Source organism: Accipiter gentilis, chromosome 15, assembly GCF_929443795.1.
Source record: "Accipiter gentilis chromosome 15, bAccGen1.1, whole genome shotgun sequence".
NCBI classification, from domain to species: domain Eukaryota; kingdom Metazoa; phylum Chordata; class Aves; order Accipitriformes; family Accipitridae; genus Astur; species Astur gentilis.
In genome coordinates, this window is record NC_064894.1 from 212958 (window position 1) to 238305 (window position 25348).

At 40.7% G+C, this 25348-nt stretch overlaps 1 protein-coding gene across 5 annotated transcripts in view; it reads left to right on the forward strand.

The window, feature by feature from the left end:
- The first annotated feature begins 9261 nt into the window (after positions 1-9261).
- PRIM2 (DNA primase subunit 2) overlaps positions 9262-25348 on the forward strand; it is a 136696-nt gene continuing 120609 nt past the window's right edge. For 3 of the 5 annotated variants that reach the window (XM_049818288.1, XM_049818290.1, XM_049818291.1), the window contains exons 1-4: positions 9426-9745; positions 10414-10517; positions 10818-10897; positions 17598-17718. In XM_049818288.1, coding sequence (XP_049674245.1) covers positions 9589-9745; positions 10414-10517; positions 10818-10897; positions 17598-17718 — 462 coding nt within the window. In that variant the 5' untranslated portion in view covers positions 9426-9588. Of the gene's footprint in view, positions 9312-9425; positions 9746-10413; positions 10518-10817; positions 10898-17597; positions 17719-17873; positions 17965-25348 lie in introns of those variants that run through there. The other 2 variants (XM_049818289.1, XM_049818292.1) reach the window with 2 other exon arrangements.

A 25348-nucleotide genomic window follows, 5' to 3' on the forward strand; every position in this document is an offset into this window, starting at 1 on the left:
TTTGTAATTATTTGTTATTATGTCATTACCTCCCGCTGCTTCTTTTTATACATCACATCACTGAATTTTCAGAAAAGCCCTTTGTCCGATGTGTTCCTTTGAATTTCAGTACTGTCAGGAGATGGCACCGGGAAGGTGCAGCTGTGCCGCTGTTGCCTACCTGGCCTATGCCTCCATTTGGAGGGGCTGGGGGGGGCACAGCTTTGCTCCTCTTCTCGGGACGGTCTGAACTCCTTGGATGGCAAGGTTGGGGTGGAGCTGGCATGAAGAACAGGGTTGAGATCACTTCATCTGCAACTGCTGAACAGGGAGTGCCTGGAAGTGCGGAATAAGCAGGTTGGTAGGACTGATGCTGGTGAAAATAAGCACGGGAAGACATTGGGCTGGCTACAGGGCTGCGAGTGAGGGAGAGAAGGGAACTGTGGTGGCATTGTCCAGAGCACCAGGCTGGCTGGGGATGGGGTTACTGCTATTGCTCCGACTGCTGAATTACTGCTACCTACAAGGGAGGGATGTCCACGTATTTGGAACTGGGGAATCTGTGCAGGCAGTAACACAAGTGCTGCCTCTACAGGAGACAGAGCAGGGGAAGGAAATACCGGCGGGATGGGGAAAATAAGCATCATGAGTTCCTTGGCCCCAGAAACTGCCCGAGTGGACTGAGATGTTGTAAGTGAACTGGGATGGCAGAGGAGGAGACAGAGGAGGTAGGGATGGCAGCCTAAGCAGCGTACTTCTGAGAACACCTGCAACTGTCCCTCCCTTTTGGAGACTGCCTGCTGGGTACTCCTCTCCTACAGCTCTGGCTTTCTCAGTGCCCTGCATAGAATTTTCGGGTTGCCGTGGGCATACAAAGCAAAACCGAGATGTTCCCAGGCCTGCAAATAAACTAACGCTTTTGGCTCTGTTCCCTGAGGGTATCACCGTCTCCCTCCTGCGAGGCAGAGAGGTTGGTTGGCGTTGGATGAGGAGGTGTAGCACGGAGGCTGTGCTGCCTGCTCACCACTTGCCACCAAAGGGCTACTGGCAGCTCTGTCACTGCTATAAAACTGCATTCTGTTGTAGGAAGTTCTCTGTTCATCTCTGTGCAGGAGGTCCCTGAGAGATGATACAGCGGACTTTTAAACCCTAAGCGTGACTTACTGTCACAGAAGAGCACATTGCCAATTATCTGATTTTCTTATTGTCCTTCTCATTCCTTTAAATCTCCAACTAATTGGACTTTTTAATCAAAACCAGATGTAGTTTGTCTTTTATTACTCTTCTGGTATATTTAGTTTTTTCTGCTAACAAATATATTATTGTTATGTAGTACCTATTTGTACACCATATAGGGCTTTGTCCTATGTAGGTTTTTGTATCAGCCTCATCTTTCTACTGTGTGGACAACTTCTAGGATTATGTGCAATATTATGAATTTGTCCGATACAGTTGGTTCTTTCATACTCTTACCAGAGGGAGAACTGTATGTGAAGTTTAGTGCTTTGTTGCTGCGTGTTACTGTTTTATTTTAAAAAGCATTTCTATTTATTTAACAATTTGTATTTATGATAGAGAAAGGATGGCAAAGAAATTCTTGCCTTGAAGTGAAAACATGGAAAACTGCCTCCCCAAGCCACTGTCATCTTTTACTGTCTTAGAAAGATGCTTTTTTTCCCGAGGAAAATAATTATTGACCTTAATCTTAGGTGATCCTTTGGCCATGGAAATTTGCTTGTCCTCAAGAGTAAGAGAAAGACTTTGTGTTCAATAGCAAGCCAGTACAGGGAAAAAGAAAAGACAGAAACTTTTCATAATCACTAAAGAACCAACAAATTTGTTGGAATACAGCAAACAGTTCAAACTAAAGCACACAAACTAAACCACTCTAAGAGCTCTTTGTGCTATGTGACCCCCCAGCTGTGGACATTGTAGAAAAAAATGTCCTGTGTTGACTTGAGACTTCCAGTCTTTAGAATTGTTGAAAAGATCTCTGAAGTAGTAGGTGATTGTAAACTACAGCAGCTCTAACACATGAATTTTCTGTTACTCTAAACCAAGACTTGGCTGGCTCTCTGAAATGGAAAATTCAGTACTTCCGCTGCACAGCTGACCATTGTGCTGCAGCTAAACTGTGCTCATTTTGTTTTATTTCCCTGCCCTTTAGAATCTGCCCATAGGTGCCCATTACTTGGCAGCTTTCCTGGCAAGGTGAAGGCGGACGAGTGTGCGCACTCTGTGCTATGCAGTCAAGAGAGGGAGGAATCGGGAGAGTATACAGGCTGCCAGAGAATAGCAAAGGCCAACAGTGATTTTTAGCTGTGATGACTGCCATTGTAACCGTTGTACCTGCTTGACTGATCTTCGCTTTGTTCTACTTTCAAAGTCTACTTTTGTAGACTTCTAGACTAAAGTGTAGTCTAGAAGATCTTGAAAGAACTTTCTCCCACTAGCATGAAGTATCAAGTTATTGCAGAGATCATCATATTCATCATAAATTGGTAAGGCACTCAACACCTCCACATGGACACTACACTAAATATATAATTACAGATCTGCCATAAGTTGTACCCATATTTAACTGTATATGGTTCATTGAGAAGGCAAAACTGCAGGCACCAAAGTGTATAATACCATGGAGATACCCATGTAAGTAATGGGTCCATAAAAAGTAAATATGTATAACGAGAACACAGTCACTTTTGAAAGCATTTGGCACACTATATGCTAGGAAAAAATAAAATGCTGTTGCTTTTTTTTTGCAGTGCAACAATGCCACCTAAAATATGACAGTAAGGTATACCAGATGGATTCATTTAGACTCATTGTGATCCACCCTTGCTGTTTAACTGTTACCAGATTGGTTACAAAAATCTTAGGTCTTCAATAGATCTAAAAATATAAAACCTTGTGGTTTTGAAAGCAATATTTTATTAATAGATGTGCAACTGATAAACTTGGTTTCCTAATTGGAAGTATGAACATAGTAATCTCTTGTACTTAGTGCGGCTATATTGTAGGCAATTTTAACAGTTGTTTAAAAGTTATTAGGATGAGTCTCAGCTTCTGAAATTTGTTATGCAAAGGTACCATGCAGTTTTCAAAACAATAATGGGTGTACCAGATTTCTACATATTCACGTAGGTGATCTGAAGAAAGATTGCCAAGATACTGCTGCCAATAGTTAGTCTAGCTCTGTAGTCTGAAAATAAATCAGCAGTTTTATCAGCAAGCCCTGAATTTTAAGGAATGTTGAAGTAGAAACTGATGTCCACAGTGTTGGAGGATGGGGTTGGGGTTTTACAATTTGAGGCTACATTCTGCTTGCAGTGAAACCAATGCAGTGTTAGACAAGACTTAACGGGGAGAGGAGCCTTTATTTGAACTTCTCACCGTTACTTTTTGATAAACTGTTCAGTGTTGCTTATTTAGCTCAACTTCCACAAAGGCTCAGCCAAAGGAAATACTAGCACAAAAGTAACATAAAGACAAAATACTAAGAACTAAGACAAAGTAATATATTCAGTTTCTAGTAGGAAAGTGGCTCAAGAATTAGCTAGTATGTTAATCAGCTTCATCTCATATGTCTTGCTCAGGCAACTTCCAATTAATTTGGAATTTTGCTTGCATAAGGAATTTAGGAGTTGCCTCTAACTCCTTATGCTGGTATCGATTCATAATGGAGAACAGGACCTAGTGTTACATGCAAGGGAGACTCTTTTCCCCTAACTTGCAAAAATCTTAAGTTTCCCCTCCTGTGCATTACTTACATTTGAAAAAGACCACAACCCCCAAACCCAGAAAACAAACAAACAAAAAAACCCAGCCCAAACAAACTTGAGGTAAACAAATGGAAAATAAATCAGCTACCCAGGCACCTAAATTTAGGCAGGCTGGATGTCCTTTCAGAGGCCAGCAGGATACCTACCTCCTTACAAGTATTTAATGGGAAAATATTCCTTTTAAAAGAAGAGCTTAAAAGGTAGTTGCAGGTTTAGTGGCTCAGTTAGGCAGTCCAGATCCCAGCCTGGTGTTTATTTTGGGGGTTTTCACTTGTAATGGTGAAAGCGCTCTGGGTAAGTAACACAGATTTATTAGCAACTGGAAGGCAGCTGGCCACTTTAGGTTGGAATTTTGCAGACTGTTTTACACAGCAACTGGGTATTTGAAAACTCTGTGTGTGTCAGTAGTGAACAGGACATTTTTTCATGATCAAGTCATAGGCTTAATACAGGAAATCTGCCTGGCCAAGTCTGTATTATTCAATAGCCCTAAATAAACACCAGAAAGGCTGAAGAAAATCCTTAAACTGCAGTGACTTTCTTTTAATAGAGATGGAATAATATTTTGGCATTTTCAGACAATAGGGGATTCTCCTTGTAAAAAATATTTTAAATCTTCTTTGCATTATTCTGAATCGTGGGAAATAATTTTTTTATACAATTAAAAGACAGATAAAAAATCCTAGATACATAGCTATGTCTAGTTTTTATGTTGGATAGCAATACTTTTGGGGTAAAGAAATTTTTTCAGTTACCTACATATTACTTGATAAGAAAGGATCCTATTCTTTAGTGCTATACGGGTAGAAATTTGATTTATCTCAAGAGAGAGTATTAGAAATGCAGCAAATCTTACATGTTATATGTAACAAGTACTTTTTTTTTTCTTGTAAATTAGTTTAGTGGTAATCATTTCCAAGAAAAGAAAACCTCTCTATCTATACAGATAGAAAGGCTGAAAAACTTCTTTGCGTGTTTCAGAAGCTCACAATTTAAATATGGTAAAGATAGACATACAAGGAAAAAGAAGGAGGACATCCTTGTGCAGCAGAATACATTAAGTCTACAAATTAATTCTCCTTTCTTGGTGCTGGTGCTCGACAGCTCAAATCTTCCCCTGTTTGTTTGGAGATGATGGCGCAGCGGCTGAGCTCAAGCTGTATTTACTGTGATCGGCCAGGTCGTTTGTGTTAACTGGCTGGTTGCTGCTGCTCCACACACACAAGAGGCCGAGTTCTGCTTTTCTTTCCTGTGGTAGAAATTTGAGTCTCTCTCTCTTTCCTTTACCCAGATTCTAATCTCTCAAATTTGCAAGTACTTATCTTTGATGCTTCAACCCCCCTCTCTAACATTGATCGAATGCTCAAAAGTTATCAGAGAGATTAACAAGAGGAAAAAAAAAACAACCCAGTTGACACCCCACCCCACCCCCCCCCCCTTTGCCCCCAAGCCCCAGCACGGCAGGCAAAATTATTTAAAACGCATGGAACATCTTGTAATGGACTACAAGAGTGGCATCCTTTCAGAGAATCCTAGCACAGGCGTAGGGCAAATTCTTCCTTGATATGTAGCTTGAAAAATGATGCTAAGGGATTGAAAATACGATACATAACAGGACAAGGATGCAGTGAGCATATTCACTACAGCAGCCTACACATACCGAAGAAGATGCATGCAGTGAGAGGCAGAGGTAGATGACAGACCTACCTACCTGCCAGGATAAATTTAAGAAGATTGTGAGGCTGTATCTAGCTTTCTTCTCCCTGTGTACTAGAGTCTTGGACAGAGGACTTGAGGAATAAATCCAGGATCTGAAAGCCCTGTATGAGTGGAGCCAGAGAGACTGAGAGTGGTCACAAGGAATGTGGCCATTGTCACTCCCCACTTAAATAAATTAACACTGAGAGACCGAGACCATAGTCCGACTAAAATAGCCCCCTGAACCTCTCTTCACTGCATGATTCATGCTTTACTCACTTCAGAGCCTGCAGGAATTTAAAGACCAGCTCAGAAGATTTACCCTGCTATTTATAGTACGTACAGAGGTGTCCGTGCATCATGGTCAGAAAAAAACCCTCAGTATAACCTGGATGGCAAATATTTAAAGAAGTAATAAAAAGCATGGAGCAAAGAACTGCAAAATAGACATATAAAGAGAAGTTGGGCAGGCAATGACACAAATATACTCCAAGAAAACTGTAAATCTGTCAAGACTTCTGAAAAAGCTAGATCAGTACAGGAATTGAGTTAAGTGATGGAAAAAATCTATAAATAAATACCTCGAATAAACAGCAGTTTAAAAAAAATTCAAGAAGAGTATTTTAAGAGGTGAAAACATCAAGAAAGCAAGTTATGAAGGCAATATATCTAAAGACTGAGTTACACGAGAATTTGATCAGGCTGATGATACACACAGTAAGTAAGATTGTGGGTAAATTAACAATAAGAGCTGAAAGGGAGCTGGAAGCAGAGAAGGGACATTTTGTGCTAATCCCTGCCATCCCTAGAGATCCAAACATCCCAGACATGGTGGATGAACAGGGCAGCTTGAAAGAGAGACTAGATATTGACATCACCATGTTTACCCTCCTACTAGCAGTGGTAATCATGCAAGTAGAGAAGAACTGGGCTCCAACGGATTAGCATCAGGCACTCTGCTAGTTAGTATAACAAAAGTGGGAGTAGAAACTGTGCAAAGATACACATTTAATGCAAATAAGGAATTTGGGTTTTGTTAATTAGGTAGCAGAACAGGTTGGGGTAGGATGGATTAGACTGTGTTTGGATGGGATGATGGGGACGGTTTGACAGCTGACCATATGGATGTTGCTGTAAAACATTGTGAGGTGGGTTGTTGCAACATCAGTGATTCTGTTAAAAAAATACTTAAAAAATCGGTCCCTGCTGGTAATGTTACCTATAGAATTGATGAAAACATACATGGGAAAAAGTAACAAAAAATGCTATTGAAACTGTCTATAGGTTTCAATAAATATGTGAGTAAGAAAGATTGCGTTACGAGATTGTTTGAATTGTGGTTTTGGGAGTTTTCCAGTAAGATTATATCTTTTCATTTATTTGTCTGTTTTCTTTTCCCAAGAAAAGGATTTTCGTGTGCAAGGGCTGACAAACCCCTTGTGAGGTTTTGCACTGTAAGATTTATTTGAGTCTAGTAATATAGATGTTAATTTTGCTTCTTAATTTCTGCTGAAGTAATCATATTACTTTTTGCAATAAGGTTAGTGTTAATGGTTAAAAAAAAGAAACAGCTTAGGTCTTCACCTAATTTCAGACAATTCGGGGTTCATTACTCAGCATTAGAGGAAAAGAGACTAGTAGAGAAACAACAACAACAACAACAAAAAGGCAGATGTAGACATAACTGCTGACCTGTAAAAAATCAGCAGGGCATGGTTCAATAGAAGAAGTGGTAATGGTCAGCAAAATGCAAACCGCAGTTTCTAAAAGTGTGGTACCGTTTATGTGTCAAACCCTAAACATTAATTGAAATGAAATGAAAATGAAAAACATTGCTGTTTTTTTCTGCGGACTGCTCCTCGGCATTGTCACACTTCTCCCCCTCCGGACCAGGCCCGGTACAGAACTCCAAGCAAAAGCGCGAGCTCTTGTCTTACTCCTTGACCTGCCCTGGATGGTTGCACTGCCAGGCTCAGTCAGATCTCTTGGATTTTAACACACTGGCCAGACAAAACCAGAAGCTCTGCCTTCTTGCAACTACTAGGTAGACTTTGGCAGATTTACTCCTACTCCTGAGTAACTCGCGTAGCAGCCAGGTGGAGGAGGGGAAGAAACTGTGGAGGTATGAGCACTGGCTATTCAAAGAAAGTTGCTTTGGGTTGAAGTTGTGTCCTGGTTTCAGCTGGGGTGGAGTTAATCTTCTTCCTAGCAGCTGGTACAGTGCTGTGTTTTGGGTTCAGTATGAGAAGAATGTGGATTACACTCTGATGTTTTCAGTTGTTGCTAAGTAGCGTTTAGACTAAGTCAAGGATTTTTCAGCTTCTCATCCCCAGCCAGCAAGAAGGCTGGAGGGGCACAAGAAGCTGGCACAGGACAGAGCCAGGGCACCTGACCTGAACTGAGCAAAGGGGTATTGCATACCATGTGACGTCATGCCCAGTATATAAACCGGGGGGAGTTGGCCAGGAGAGGTGATCGAGCAGCTGCATGGTGCTTAGTTGCTGGCTGGGGTTAAACCGTGGCAAATTGCTTTATATATATATATAAAAATATAAAGTTGCTTTGGGTTAAATATAAAAAAAAATAAAATAATAAAAAGATACTGACAGCATGTTTTTTTCCTGGAAAACTACAGAGCAGCCCTGGAGAGTGAAACTTGATTTTCTATCCTGTTAAACTGTTCAAATGGCCCCTTGGCAGAGGTTTGGCCCTGACCAATGAGCACGCTTCACAGTTTGAGAACTGGCATGAGGATAGGAATATTCTCCATAGGCAACGTGGATGAGGCCACCTTGTTTTGAAGGGTAACTGGAGTGGGCTGTTCCACATCAGCTGAACTCAGCACCGTGTTTCATTTGGTAGTACAGAGGCAAACTGCAGTTTTAGGCTGCCTTCCAGTGGCAGTGCTCGTTAAAAGCTGCAATCAGATTACTTGGCAATGTCTTGGGTATCGAACATGAGACTAGCATGTGTCCTGGTCCACGATCGCTTCATTGTTCTTAAGAACGTGCCAGCCTAAGCTGATTTTTCCTCACTTTGTGGGCGTAAACTGTGCGTCCATTCTGATTTTCCACCCCTTTGCACTCTGAATTTGCTGCCGGATCATTATCCAACTTTTCTGGTTAGGGAAAATCGGCAAACGGGTGGCATTTTGAGGCAGGGACGCAAAACGGAACGTAACCTCGGCTGCAGGAAAACGGTCAACCAGCGGCACAAATGGCAGATCCTGCAGTTCTCTCGGAAAAATGACAAAATCCTACAACTGCAGAACGGTGCGGATGGCATTAAAAGGAAGCTCCTCAGGGTTTGAATACTGCGCTGAACGTTTCACTTTCAAACCAGCCTAACGGCGTCGTGACAGTTGGCGGCGTGGCAGCCCTCGGCGTTGGGTACCGCGGTCGCGCAGGAGCCGGACGATACCGCCGTCGCTAACGCGAGCAGGGGACACCCGCGGAGGACTGAGGGAAACCAGCAGTTGCGCCAATACTGACGGCAGGCCTCGGGCGCCCTCAGAGGACAGAGGCCTCGCAGACAGCGCATCCCGCGCTGTCAGAAAACGCAGGCCGAAGGACCCGTTTCGCCAGCTTAGGCACGGAGGGGACGATGCGCCAGGCACCACTGAGCACCCGCCGGGGCCGGCGGCGGTGCCGCGGGGCCGGGGCCGCCCGCAGGCAGCACCAGCCGCCACGCCGGTGGCGGGCTCCTTTCCACGGGACACCGCCCGCTTCGCCGTCCGCCAGCCAATCGCCGCGCGGGGGGCGTGGCGCGGGTAGGCGGGGCTGGGCGTGAGGCGCGGCGGCGCGGCCGGCTGTGCGCGGGAAGCTGGGGCGGTGGGCCGGCGCGCGGCCTCAGGTGGGGCCTTCTGCCTGACGGCGACGGGCGGGGGCCGTCGCCGTGGGAACGGGGAGGGTGGGGGGTCGGCTGGGCGCGACGGGCGGGAGCCGGAGGCAGCGGCAGTCCGGGGCGGCTCGGTGGCGGGCGGGCCCTGTCCGAGCCGAGGGCCGGCGGCGGCTGCCGCCTCCCCCCTCCCTTCTCCGCCTCCCTCCCTCTCTCCTTTCTCCCTCCCTCCCGGCCGTGCCGCCCCCGTGGTTGAGCGCCCGTGTGGCCCCCACGCCCGCCGGCCGGGCAGATGGATTTCTCCAGCGGCCGAGCGAGGCTGAAGCAGGCGCGGCTAGCCGGAGACCGGCGGGAGCTGTACCCTCACAGCCTGCAGTTCTACCTGGACCCCCCCACGGAAAACGTCTCTCTGGTGGAGTTCGAGAGCTTCGCCGTCGACCGCCTGAAGCGTGAGTAGCAGCGCCCCCGGCCGTGCCCCCCCCCCCCCCCCCCCCCCCCCCCGGAGGTTTCGGTCCTTCCCGTCAGGGCTGTACGCGTTTTTGGCGGGCTCCGGCGCTCTCTTGGCTGGTTGTTCAGGCGAACCGGCTGCCTCTCTGCGGCAGTGACCCCCCGTGAAGGAGAACGTGTTGCTGCAGGCCTTTCGGAGAGCCGTGACTGATTCCACGACGAGTGCTTGGTGCATGGCAGTCGGGACTGTATAGTTTCGGCTTACGCTGGTGGCTTTTAGGAGCACGTTTCACTTCTAGGTGTCGCGACGTACTTGATGTCTCTCAGTACAGCGGTTCGGATCGTTGTCGCTGGGAGCAGGGGTTCCCCTGAACTTCTGAAAACCGAGGCTTCTATCATTGCCGTGGAAACCGATGTTCTGAGACTGATCCGTCAGAGTTAGCTGTCTCCCTTTCCGTGGTGGCTGTATGGACCCCGGAGTTGGGCGAGCTGTTTGGGACTTGTGGGCTACACCTCATCCTCCCTATTTCTTACCCCTTTGCTCCCCATACCACTGAAAGCGATTCCTGTGGCCTTACCCCAGTTCGTGCGTTTCCCAAGACACAATACAGTTAGATTTCTATTCAATATTTTGTCTCTAACGTGGACTTTTTTTTTTTTTTTCCCCCAGTGCTCAAAGTAGTTGAAAACCTTGGTGTGAGCTATGTAAGAAGTAGTGATTCATACAAAACTAAGCTGGGGGCTGAGCTCCGGAAGCTTAAGTTTCCTTACAAAGTGAGTAAAAATCAAAAAAGGGAACTCTCTTGCATTTAATTTTTTTTACACCATTCAAGAATTATGAATAGAAGTAGACGTGATGAAATACTATTCCTAAAACTTAAATTCTGTCGTTTTGTCAGAGATGTGGTCTTTGAGAGTATGTATTTCTGTCTTTAGGACAACCCCCTTCTTTAATAGTCTTGCATTTATTGTCTTAAAGAAGAGTATTAATACACTGTTGAACAGCAATGATAAATGTGGATTTTTAATCTGGAAGAGATTATTTCTCTGAAATAATAATAATATGTTCTGTAGGCTTTGGCTGAGGATGATTATGAGGCAAGAAGAAAAGACCATATCTCTCATTTCATACTACGCCTTGCTTACTGTCAGTCGTAAGTACTTTTTGGATTATGCTGTATTCTTTATTATTAATTTAAAATGCATACAGGTACTACGTTGCTTTATTATAGACATTACAGATACTGTAGGGTTGCATGGCTACTAAATAGAAAGGTAGGCTCAAACAGAGGGCTTTTTTGCTAGGAACCTGATTTCAACTGTGATGAAAAGGGATACTCGGGATCAAAATGAATATCCAGATTTTGTAATAATTAAAAAAACCCAACAGTATAAACCTTTGGGTTTTACCTACAGAATTTTGATTTGAGTCTTATCCTTTTGACACCTTTTTTGAGATTAAAGTACACCAGTGTTAAGTGTTTGTCAAGCATTCGCAGTGATTGATAATTTAAATTAAGTGCTGCATATGCTTAAACTGTTGGTTACTGACCAAAGCCCTGACTATGTAAATAGGCTTTATATTATTGTCTAAAGAGAGCGCCTTGTTTCTTGCAAACTAAAAATACCATCTGACTTTGAGGTTTCCTATACTGACTCTGCTTTTCTTCCAAATTCATTGCTGTGGGTGGTTGCACTGCAATTTTTTTGTTGTGTGAAGTCTCAAGCACAAAGTTGATCCTGTCAAGTGCATTCCTGTTGCTTCAGCTGTACTTTTTGGATGAAATTGTAGAGGTTGTCAGTGCTTTATGTCTGCTAGCAGCTTTGTTATGCTTATGCATCGGTGTGAAATCCTGACTCCTTGCCACTGCAGTCCTTTTTTAGAATTAAAATTGGCAAATATAAAGTGTGTACTGTTTTGAATTGTTAATTCAATTGCACTTGAAGTTGCAATGTAGTTTGTTTAAATTAGGTGAATGTGGTAGAAAATATATTATGATACCATGATAGCTGACATGGCTGAAGTGCTGCTATGGATGGATACAGATTCATAAGCAAAAACAGACCAGGAAGGTGAGTAGGAGGGATTGTGCTCTAAGCCAGGATATGGAGCTGGAATTGATAGGGCTTTTCCTTGGAATGGGTCATGAGAGAGTTGAGAGTTTTGGGGCAAGTGTTGGAGAAGAGAGCAAGGAGGCTAACAACAGGGTGAGTGCCTGCTACAGACCACATATATAGGTACCTACAGAATAGGTAGTAGCAGAAGCCTCAAAAAGCCTCCAGATGGAGGAAACCTCACCATGACAGGCCCTGGGTGACTTTAAACACCCTGAAATCTTCAGGATTATTCACATCCCATCGTGTTGCCCTTTCAAAAGACACCTGGGCTGTGCTGAAGACAGTTCATTGATGTACGTGATCGATGAGCCAGCTAGATCTGTGATGCATGTGCAGTGAAGAACATGTTGTGGATGTGAAGATCAATAGCAGTCTTTGCTGCAGTGACTCTGATAGCATAATTTAAAATCCTGAAATAAGCGAGGAAGTTGAATAACAGAATTACAGCTGAAGTGCCTTCTATGCTTCTCTATTCTACATGTATTATTAGCGATTATGAATAACAAATGTAAAATTGGTTTCTTTCTAGTGCTGATGTTTGTTGTGTATATTTTTATAAACTCCCTCAGCCGCACTGGTCCTGCTGATTTTTACAAGAAAATATCTTGCTTTACCTGTATTGTAAGTTTCTACCAAAAACTCCTAAAAGGTAGTATCCTTACGTACCCTAGGACTAAAAAGCACCTGAAAACTTAATGTTTCTGTTGTGGTTTAATGCCAGCCAGCAGCTAAACACCATGCAGCCGCTCACTCACTTCCCCACCCAGTGGGGTGGGGGAGAGAATCGAAAGGAAGAAGGTAGAACTCATGGGTTGAGATAAGAACAGTTTAATAGAACAGAAAGAAAGAAAATAGTAACGGTAATGATAACAATGATAAAATGACAATAATAATAAAAGGATTGGAATATACAAAACAAGTGATGCAAAATGCAATTGCTTACCAATTGCTGACTGATGCTCAGTTAGTTCCCAAGCAGCGATCCCCCCCCAGGCTAACTCCCCCGAGTTTATATACTGGGCATGATGTCACATGGTATGGAGTATCCCTTTGGCCAGCTGCCCTGGCTCTGTCCTGTGCCAACTTCTTGTGCCCCTCCAGCCTTCTTGCTGGCTGGGGATGAGAAGCTGAAAAATCCTTGACTTAGTCTAAACGCTACTTAGCAACAACTGAAAACATCAGTGTGTTATCCAAATTCTTCTCATACAGAATCCAAAACATAGCACTATACCAGCTGCTAGAAAGAAAATTAACTCTACCCCAGCCAAAACCAGGACATTTGCTTATTATGCACCTTAGGGGCATTTTGAATAGTCAGTTTGGTTTCCATTATCCTCTTTTGTAAAACTTTAAGCATTTAGTTATTATTTAGATGGGACCATTGCTTTTCTGTAGGAGATGAGATGCTCTGACGGTGTTGGTAGTGACATTTCTGAAGAAACTTCTGCTATTCTGGAAGGTAGAATTGTCTGGTGGCATGAATCTGATCTGGAATTAGAGGCATCTATTTTTGGTTAGTCTGTGCCTTCAGGAAAAATGAGTTTGGGTCAGATTCACAGAAGGCAATACAAACCATGTACCAAAAGCCTGAAAGTTAGGTATTTGGTTCAGGAGTGGGGTTCACTAAGCTTTGTCCACTGTGCTGAGAAGGGAGGAAGGCATATGTGAATGACAGTGGTTAGCATGCTGAGTGAAAGGCTGCCTCAGTCAGAAATAACCAAGCAGTGACTTGGCTAAGAGATCTTTCCCCTGCTGCCCTGCATCTCTATAATGGCTCTGGAGTTTCCTGGAATTAATGATAGATGCAGATAATTGGGCTGCTTTCTTTTACTCTGCAAGCTGTCTTTTTGAAAGAAGATCCTTGTCTTTTGTATGAGCTTATTTGACTGCAGTGCTTGCCTAGGAAATAAATGTGAGACATGGTTCAAACCCTGTGTTTCAGAGCAGCATCTTAAGAATTAGGCTATAGGCAGGGCAGAGGAGGGCAGCTTGTCGAAGGTGAACCACTGTACGGAAATGAGTACACGCTATTTTGGGCCACAGAATCAGCAGGAAAGAGCCTGGCTTTGTAGTCTAGAGGGAAAGACCCCTTGTTAGGGGAGTGGGGCCTCGGATAGAGCTCCAGTGCACTCTTAAAACTACTTGCAAATGTATATTTGTGTTCCCGTTTATATACAGATAGTTTGATGCAGTGTTTTAATAAAGCAGCTTGATAGTCAGTTTCCACTTAAGCTAGCTTTTTTTGTTTCTTTGAAAAGGTGGACTTCGCACTTACTGGTAAAATGGAAGACAGCATCTTAAGCACTGTGAGGTGACCATGTACCCGGCATTCTTCATTCAGTCTTGAAAAGCAGCTATTTCCAGGATGAGATATTTCTATGCTCTAAAACTGGCATGTGCCCCAAAAGATAAAATTGGGAGGCAAATAGAATATACCGTTCCCTTAAGTTTTTCTCAGATCAGAAAAACAGGCTTGGCACAAATCATTAGGTTAATTGATGAAAGCTATTAAGGTAGGAATGTTTGAAAAAGTGTACTTGAATAGATGTAACGGCAAACTAGGTTGAATTCAGTTCCTTGTGCCAGGCAGTTGTGTTTACAGGCTTGTTTTCCTGTGATACTGCCTTTTTAAGTTTTCAGTTGGCCAACAGTGCCACCCAGGGGTATGGGTTTACATCAACTTTTTTTTCTAGTCTGCTCAGTCCTCACTTATAAATTGGATTTTTTTGCTTTCATTTCTACATGGTCTGAAGTGGCCAGCTCCGCCATTCTTGTCAGTTAAATTTGTAATGTAGTTATCATCTCTTGACTGTCCTTCTTCTGCCTTCTGAAATCCAAGACTTTAAAACTTATTCCCATATAATGTTGCTAAGATATGGTAAGTACAGTCTTGAGTGAACAGTCTCACCCATACCCTTCTTTCACACACCTCTTGTATGTCACTTGTATCTGTCAAGACCAGGAAATAGAAAAATCTTGTTTCATTCACTTTCATGGCAAACACAGCTCTAAAGAGAATTTTACTTGCATGTTGGCCATGACCATGCATTTCTGCTTCTGTCTGTTGCATCTCTCTTCACTTTATCAGATTAGCTATGAAGACTCTTGAAAGTCACAGGAGCATAATCTTCACTTTACTTAAGATGGAAGAAATAAATCTTGCTGCCACTCTGACAGCAGAACTCTCTTCTGTTCAGGAAACTTCAAACATACTTCAGTGCCTTTTTTTTTTTAATGTGTCACATAACAAAGACATAAGTTCGTAATCAAACTTAGCAAGGCCTTTTCTCTACTTCCTGCCATTTTTTTCTCCTATAGAATAAATAAGACTTGTGTGCTGAAATTGCTGCCTCTTTAATTGACTAGCATTTACTTTTGTGTGCTTTCTGTACCCATGTTGCCCTTGCTGTCTACCTTTTGAAACTTAAACTCTGAGGAATCTTCTGGTGTTGGTCGCCTAGTAAAATAGAGCTCTGGCCCATGCCCAGGCTTTTCACAAATTAACATGAAGTTGTTGGTAACTGAACTCTCATATTTAATTCTGGAATGTGAGCTACTGGTCTTAGGTTCCATATTTAGGAGCGTTTTCATGTCTTTCTAAAGTACTTCTGTGTTGATTGTTGATGCTTCATAACAAATGTGCTGGTCTTTTCTACGGCTCCTTGGGGGGTGAAAAGGATCCCCCCCCCGACCCCTACCCACCCCCGAGTGCTGTTACCTGATATGAAAGAGCCTGTTCTTTCATACTATTTTCCTAGTCAGGAATCTACTGAACTGATTTAAACTGTTGAGTATTCTGCACACAAAAAAGTTAAGTGGCAAAAAATGAGATGTTTCTAATGTCCACGCTTCAACTACCTGCAACTGTCTCATCTTCAGCAGCAGCTTGCTTAGTTATCTGATGACAGTGACATTGCTTTTCAGTTAAGCTTGTGGTTTTGCTAATAAGTACTATTACTAATATGTGTCTGGAACGAGAGTGTACAATTTTTTTAAATGTTAACAATGAGTATAAGACATGATTTGGGTTTAGAAATGATGTAAAATTTTCTGAAGACATAAGGAAAAAAATGAGCATAAATAATGCCCTAATGATGATGTTCCTAAGAAAGTCAGTTTTAATGTATATGCTGGACATATACAGCAATGTAAGCCAGCTCATCAGCTAGTTTGTCAACTGTAGGAAGAATCCAAGTAGGTGTGTGTATTGTAGAGATAACAGTAATATTTTCTTGTTTGGGTAACTTATGTGGGCAGGTGGGATTATAGCCTTTGATCTGCTCTCCCGAAGGAAAGGAAGAACAAGAGACTGGCTGGCCTCCAAAGTAACTATATATGCTTGATTTTTTTTTTTTTTTTTTTTTGCTTAGGAAAACAAATGCAGTGTAAAGCTGATGAATTAGGAAAACAGTAAAATTGAAACATCCTAGAATTTTGTTACTGTCCAAGATGATCACAGAAGAACTCCAGAAGATCAGTCATAAAGGCATTAACTTCCATTTTAAGTTGCACAGATTATCAGTACATCCCGAGCACTGAAACTCTCCACAGGGTTATACTTTACAAAGCACCTTAACAGAGCCTTTCTGTCTGGAATTATAATTTGAATAAGAATTACTTTTCTCCAAGCTATATTTCAAGCAGAAGTTTTGTCCACAAAAACACAAACAGCTCTGTTGTAATTCACTGGTTCCCTATGGGAAAAGGTGCTTAAATACTCTAAGGAGAACATGTAAGACTGCGGTATTTCTGTGCTCTGTGAATTGGCATGGCACGAGCCCACAGCATAGCTCACAGTTTAAAAGAATGCCCTGTAATAGTGAGATACGGTATCATCTGCATTCTGTGCTTGCACGTACAGGGTGGGTTTTGTTACTGGTATTCTGGTAGCTATTTCCTATGGCTTTGAGTAATATGCTGATGCCTGGGAACCTGAGTGCTGGGATATAAAAGAGTCATATGAGTGCTTAGAGACTGGCTTCAGTGTTGTTCTTCTTTTATGCTGTCTACTGACTCCTGTCCCTGTGTTCTCATTTATTTTCCTACTTGCTCACCTGCAATTGCTAAACCCCTCTTGCTCTTTTGTCAAGTGTTAGATGTTCTATTTGTGTTCCTCACCCAAGTTCATTGTCACATATTTTCCTTTTGCCTGCTTCCAGGCTATTTGTTGCCTAGGGTAGAGCACTGTTACAGTGTCTGAGATGTGTGCTTGTTCCTTCAGCTGCAGATACCCCAAAAGTGAGAATTAAAAGAAGTAGGCTTCGTAGTGTATTTGCCTCATCAGGTTAACTGTGACATTAACTGTACAATGAAGAAATATTGTGCCATGTTGAAGAAAAAAAGCTGTCCTTTAAACACCAAAGGAGAATGTTATCTGCAGTTGGTTATTCTTATCTAAAACAAGTAAGAAATGGTGCCTACCATTTAAAGGAGACCAACAGCTTTGATACCTACAGAGCAATTTTTAGTGTTGAGGTTGACGATCTCTGTTCTTCCAAAACATCTGCCATCATGCTTCTTTGTGTACTGTCTCTTCACAAGTCTTTTCTGATTGAGTGCTCCTTCCTGAAGGTTTTCTGCCTTTTCTTACAAGCTCCTTGGTTTGTGGGTCCCATGCCAAAGTCAGTGTTATATTTAATGCTGTGTTCACTAGGTTTGACATCTAGTTTATAATGAAAGAGAGAATGCATAATCAGAAAATGTGTTATGCTTTTTCTTTTGATTATTTCTTTGCAGTGAGGATCTCAGGCGTTGGTTTCTTCAACAAGAAATGGATCTCTTGCGATACCGCTTCAATGAACTAACTGAGACTTTAAGACAGAAATTCCTGGAACACATTAACTTACTGTTTGAAGCTGTAAGTATGTTACTTTCTGTATTTGTGTTACATTGCATGTGCCTGTTGTTTTTTAAAATTCTCATTAAGATAGTTCTAGTGCTTCTGTTTAAAAAATAAAAAGTGCAGTTTTGGCTTTAAAAAAACAACCACACAGAACTTCTGAACTTCGACAGTAGTGTGCATGCCACAGAAACGAGGATTAAGTGATGTAATTATGTGCTGCAACAAGAGAAGCTCAGTCTGTTTCAGTCAACCAACACTTCACTGAAAAAATGTGTAATTACAAAGGTAAGTTAACAATGTTTACAAAAGCTGATAGGAGGTATTTTTGAATCAAGTTTCTGGATGGGTCAGATGTAGTCTGTGTTCTTCAGGTACAGCATTCATATGTCTCATCTGTCCGTCAGGGCAAATAACACTCAAGTCAGAATTACCTTGCTTTCTTTTACATGTAAGTGATGAATTGTGTGATAATTCACCTTAAAGGTTTAAACGATTAGAAAGCAATGGCTGTGTTTGATTCTAACCTGAAGTGTGTGTGTGATCCATTCTCATCAGATTACTGACTTCAGTTGAAAAATAGTTTTGGTCAACATATGTCTTCATTCATAAACTTTGCTCTAGAATCTTTGCAATCTACTAACTACTTCTAAGATGTTGGTTTCTTGCTATAATAACCAAAGCAAACCACAGTGACCTGGGGACTTTGTACATCGTGCGGTATCTTGAATACTGACATCTGGAAAACTATGTGAAAATGAAAAAGACATGCATTCAGGGAATACTTAAGATAGCTGTTGAGGACATAATTAAAATTTAATAATCAATGTATGAAAATCCTGATTGCTCAAGAACGTAGCTTATGGTGTAATTGTCACTGTGGGTTAAAAATAATAGGCTTCTACTTTGCAAGTATCTTTTCAACACATGGGTGTATGTTTGTGCATGCTAAAAATAATTTTGATTCTGCTTGTGCATATTATGTGAGTTACTGGAGCTGTAGATTGTAACCAAGACTATATTTAGCTTTAAAAAACCCAACCAAACAAAAATGCTGGTATTAGATACAGCATTCAAAAATTGCCTACTGTGTAGAAGGATTTATATATAATTTAAAAAAAAAGTGGAGTTAAATAACAGTTTTATTCTTACATAGACTTTATACACGCACATACATGAAAACTATACTCTTTTCATTTAATAGACCATTTGATTTTGGCCTATAAAGTACATGCTATAGAGAATGCAGAATATATAAGTTGTGTCCAAAATTCTGTAAATGCTCTTATTCCACAGTTGTTGCTTTCTCATTAGACCTTAGATTCAAAGCCTTTGTCCCTTTTGACTTAAACTCATTCTAGTTCTTTACCAACTTACGAAAACCCCTGAAAATACTAATTCTGTCTAGACAAACAACTGTTGGTTTTCAGATACTTTAGGGATATTACAAAGGGATTCCTGCTGTTATATACTGCTTCATTTGTCTGAGCGGAGTAAAGGAAAATGTCTATTGCAGTTTCTGCATTAATGTTTTAGATAAAATTTTGCATTGCAGCTATGAATTGTTTTGTTAGAAAGTTCCAGCTTTGCCTGTAGTTCTCAGAGTAAACTTAAATTAATAAAAATTGTCTTACAATCATAACTCTACTGAGAAAAACTTTCTCTTAAAATACTGCTTAATTAGAAGAACTTAAATATTCTAAAATATGTGCCTGACCTGCATTATATGTTGCTGGATTGAAAGATCTGGCACCAGTGCATGTTGATGATGAAAGATGGCTTGTGCAATGTTGAGAATGAATTTGTCTAGCTAAACAGTATGAAAAATGGCTTGTGCAATGTTGAGAATAAATTTGTCTAGCTAAACAGTAACACATGGGCTTTCCTGGGTCTTCAGGAGACTATTAGAAATGTCATTCCCTGGTTCAACAGACCTTTCAGTGAGCGCTGTGTTTGTGGAGCTGTATTTCCTTTGCTTATTCCCCAGTCTCATATTGTGCTGTCGCAGTTTCAGCATTCAGGCTTGTGAGAATAAATTAATGTTTGCAGGTTGCTGGAAATAGCTAGGAGTATGACCAACAGCTAGTTTGGTTCTGTGCTATTGAATGTGCCTTCAATATGTCAAAATGATTAAGAAGGTATTACTTTCTTATGCCTGTTGAGGCAAAAAAGCATCATTTCATTGAAAATCTACTTCCCTGCTTCTATTCCCTGCCCCCCCTCCAATTCCAGCGGGAATAGTGGGAATTTAAGCAAAACTAATCCCTCCTTGCACTATCATGTATAAAATATTCAAATATTACTAAGGAATTCCATACGTATCTGAAACGGGTCTAAACTCTATGGTGTTATGTAGGGGCCACTAAAAAGTAAGGCTGCTGTAAAAGCAGTTTTCTTTTTCTCAATGTTGTATTTGTAAAAGGCTTTAAAAAGGAAATGAAGACTAACTATGCTCTTCATACTTCTCTGTTAGAAGTTACAATGTTTTCGTGCCTTACTGTGCATAAATCAAGATGGAAATCAAACTTTGTGCTCCACCTGTTAGAAAACAAGGATGGTCTTCAGGAAAAGGAATTCAGTTCTGGTATTACAGTTCAGTTTTTATATTGGTAAATGTATAGAAATTCTACTATGAAATTTTAATTGCTTAAGTTATCCTAAGAAAGTTAGTTAAATTTCTTTAAAGAGAAGACAGGTGCCTTGCATTTTCTAGATAATGGTTCTGCATTTCAGAATTGTAATCTGAGATAGGCCAGAGCTGCTGAAGTTCAGACCTCAGTGTAGTCTGGTGTAGCTATCTCTCCAGTTAACAGTTCTAAGAACCACTGTAAGAAGCGATTCTCAGTATTTAAGAACTGGTCAAATTTTTTGTGGGGAGGAGGAGTAAGTGGATTGTCTTGTATAGTTTTGTCACAGTTGTCTTCATTTACACTACCAACAAAGTGAACCTAGCATTAAGAATTCAGTAACTGTCACTTCCCTCCTTTTCATGTTTGCTTACATGCATGAGAAAGTGAGACATGTATTCATATAATTTTTTGCAGGGGTTTTGCAAACTAATTTCTGAGATTTTGTGAATTATGGATTGAGAACTATTGCTTTATAGAATCAAGAAGTTTTAATCCCACTCAGGGATAATAGTTAAGTGGCTGTTAAGATCTTCTTTGGAGACTTTAGCGCCATTGATCTTGCTAAATAACTTTTTGGGGAAGTATGAAGTTGTTAACAACTAGAAGAAAAAAATATTAGACTTTTTGAATTTTTTTATATGAGAGCTGCGGAGAGTTTGAAGTGATAGTAGTTCTGATCTCATTAAAGAGAATTTTAGTCAAAGAGCATGAGCTTTCTGGAACGAAAATTTAATGAAAATGAATGTTTTAATTTTTATAATAGGATTTCTTATGTCCTGTGACTGACATTTATATTGCTGATGGACCAAAATACATGGGAAAGGGTTTATTGAAATAAGTAAATACTTGCTCTGGGGAGTTTCACCTGATTATAAAGATGCCCTTTACTTGCAAAAGGAAGGCTATAAACTGTTCGAAGTACTCAGATTAAAGATTATGACTTCGGTGTAATGAAATTGTGCTTGAACATGGATAGAATTATGATAATTTAAAATTTTTATGATGTTTGTGAAAATAAGCTTCTTTACATTTAATATAAATTATGGAAATTTGAACCTTGGGTCTTCCTTGAAATGTTTTTACAAAGCTGTCACTGGATTAAGTTAGTCCATCTTTAGTATTTCTGTGAGAAGCCTCTGGAACCTGGACTTTCTGAAAAAAATGGAAGTTTGCTTTGAGTTTATATTTGAGAAACTTTTTTGAACTACTAACAGGTAGATTGCATTTATATTTCTTGTAGGAAATAGCTTTGGCCAGCCTGTTTTCTGGCAAGTGTGGAAGATGCCTGGACTGGTGCTTCTCAGCCTACTGGAACATTGGTTTGGTGCTCAAAGTTTTACAGTACTCTGCAGTATTAGTGTTTATATTATCCTACCAATTTATGCCAGCATAGGCAAGAGGTAGAGTGTGTGGTATTGAATAAAATGTCAAGAAAGGAAGAGATAGAAGGAAAGCAAGAATAAAAGTGGGGGAGCAGGAGCGATGAACCTCATTCTCTCTTTTATCTTTTTTTTTTTAAATGTGGTGAGCTGTTAATTGTAACTGTATGATAGTGTGAGATGACAGCCTCATGAATGTACGGGATTCTCTTGTTGCAACTTCTGTACATTTTTTATTATTTACACTTTTATTTTAAACTCTGATGTAGCTGTTTGTAGACTGTTATTGAGATTGGGACCCTGCTGGAGCCTTTGACAACTGATATTCTTCCAGTTAGTTATAAGTGGTAGGGGGGAAAAAAGTTACATAAATGGCAGTGGTCTTTTCCTTTTGTTTAAGCATGGATATTTTAGGTAGGATGAGAAGAGGTTGTCAGGTCACTGGTGGCAAGGGCTGAGGTTATGCCCAAGAATAGAGATGGATGAGGATTATTTGAAATTTTACTATTGTTACTTCTCAGTTTGAAAAACTCAATGGTCTCAAATTCTGAGAGGATGTATTCAACATCTCTGCCAGTAACTTGCCTCAGCTTTTGCTTTTTGGTCAGAGTTTGGGAGTGAAATTATTTTCTTTTTTTCCTTTTGGTTAAATCATTGTGTAGTGTAATGAGTATTAGGCTCTTTATCAGAACACCAAACCTCAACTTTTTTTTTGGGGGTGGGTGGGTTGTGGGGAGTTTTAATGAAGTGCTGCTTTGCCTGCAAATAGTGCAAAAATAATAGAGACTGGTGTACTTTGTAGTATCTGGGACTAGTTGTGTTAACTAGTTCATTTCCATCATTTATTTTCTATACAGCTTTAAAGCTGTTGGTATTGCATTAGAAAATAAAGTATCTAAGATTTGTGCTGTTCAGACGTTTTAAACTTTTTTAGATATCTTTAAAACAGATTCAGTTTTGAAGATGATTTCTAACTTAACAGTCATTTGTACATCTTTCATGATGAATAGCTTCAGCCTCAAAATTATTGTTACAAGAACTTAATTCAGAATTTAGCCTGTGTTTTCTCTGAAATAAGCTGTGGTTGAACCATGCTGTCTGTCGTGGTTTAACCCCAGCCAGCAACTCAGCACCCCGCAGCCGCTCACTCAGTGGGATGGGGGAGGAAATCGGGGAAAAAAAAAAGTAAAACTCGTGGGTTGAGATAAGAACGGTTTAATAGAACAGAAAAGAAGAAACTAATAATGATAATGATAACACTAATAAAATGACAACAGTAGTAATAAAAGGATTGGAATGTACAAATGATCCGCAGGGCAATTGCTCACCACCCGCCGACCGACACCCAGCTAGTCCCCCAGCGGCGATTCCCCGCCCCCACTTCCCAGTTCCTAAACTGGATGGAACGTCCCATGGTATGGAATACACCGTTGGCCAGTTTGGGTCAGGTGCCCTGGTTGTGTCCTGTGCCAACTTCTTGTGCCCTGGCTGGGCATGAGAAGCTGAAAAATCCTTGACTATAGTCTAAACACTACTGAGCAACAACTGAAAACATCAGTGTGTTATCAACATTCTTCTCATCCTGAACTCAAAACACAGCACTGTGCCAGCTACTAGGAAGACAGTTAACTCAATCCCAGCTGAAACCAGGACACTGTCAAAGGTGATGTTTACAATATAGCCTCTTTTCCAGGAAATGGAAAGACACTGAAGAAATTTAACTTTTGAACTTTACCTTTGACAGTAGTTAGAACTTTTGGGGACAAACAGAAATGATTTTATATACACATACCACACGCTCACTCACTCACCCTATGATACATTATTTGGTAGAAGTCCCTTCCATGTGTTTTCCTGGGAGTGGTTAGGCTTGACTTGGGAGGGGTTAGGCTTGGTCTGGGAGCAGGATTTGTTACGTGACACTTTTACAATAATAACTTCTAGGAAATAATACTTTGATAAAGTAGTATTATAGGTATTTACTAGCTCATTTAAAATGTAGTTTTCTTAGAGCAGTGTCATCTAATGGATAGCCAGTTGTGGGGTATTTCTCTTGATGTTACCTGTTCCATGGGAAGATGGCTGTTTGAATAGCGTTTGCTTCATGTTAGTCAAAATCCTGCTGTCTTGCAAAAAGCATCTAGTTGTTCAGCTTAGACCAGTGGACATAAAGGAACTTTTGCTAAACTTTCTGTTTAGTAATTCTGCGGATCTCTTGTTCAGTAAAGCTTAATTTTATCCGTATTTGACACTATAATTTCTGGACCCCAGTCTCTAAGCTTCTCTGTCTTGACTTTTTATGTAATACTTCATAGATGGCTTGCTATCAGGTGTGCACTAAATTTTGGGGAACTGCTTAAGGGAGAAGAGTCTGAAATACTGGTTAATAGTCTTGCCTCAAAACTAAACTTTTTGTTTTTTTTTAAAAAAACCCATCACACATGGATCCAGAAGATTCCGCTGTATAATTGTTTGGTTTTGTTTTTTTTTTTTCAGTAAACAAGAAATAATAAGCTGTTCCCTGTTTCTAAAGCTTGCTTATTTTTAATCTATACGTTAAGAGTATTTCCCCCTGATACATTGAATGATTTTCTATCACAGTAACAGGAGAAACATGGAATGGTTCTGGAGGTGTTTCAGAATGTTTTCAGTCTATTCTATACTTCATGTAGTCAAAAAAAAAAAAAAAAAAAAAAAAGAAAAAGATTTTTAGGGGACAGTGCTGTCATCATCCAGATAAATACTGAAGCTTTTTATATATGGCATGTAATTTTCAGCTCTCAAGGCACATTAAATAGTCTATGCGCAAAGTCAGTCACATAGGGAGCACAGGAAATCCTTAAGGAGCACTCAAGAGTTAAGTAAATGCTGACATTTAAGGTGACAGCGCCCATCAAAGAGAATATGCAAACACAGGTGTGCGGTTGAGATTTACATTAATTTAGGAGATTAAAGCATTAAAATCTTACTATAACTGAGTAATTACAGTAATGATGCCTGACAGTTTCTGGCAGTAAAAACCACTAATACAGATTTTTAAGATATTTAAAGGGAAATATAGTGAATATTTTAAATATTATAGTCATTGAAGAAAATATTTTAATCTCAGAGTAAATTCTTCAATATATGAAGGAATTATATAAAGTAAATGGTTTTACAGGTAAGTGACACTTGCACTTTAACTAGAAAGTAATTTTTCTTTCTTGCCACAAGCTGTGGGCATCTGATGTTTTGCTTTGTTTGTGTTAGGAGTACCTGATTTTATTTCTGTCAGACTGTGATACAAGACCTGTTTGGGGTCAGTTGACGTTATGCTTGAGCCCCATTTTGTCATGTAACTTTATCAGTGAGATTGGTTGTCTGTGTGGTTTTCCACATGCCCTGCTATGTATGCACCGCCCCCCCACCCCGTTTGTCCCTCTGTTCCTACCCCAACCTTTTCACTTGTCCTTTTCCTGTTTTTCTTTTAGCTGGTTATGCATGCCCATATCAGAAGTCCTTGAGAAATGACGATACTGACACTTTTTTTGTTATAATAGTGCTTTTAGACCTTCATAGTGTGAGATAAATCCTAGTTTATTGATTTGATATTCTGATAGCCTTTTTGAGATAATCAGAATATTTATGGCAACTGCCAGA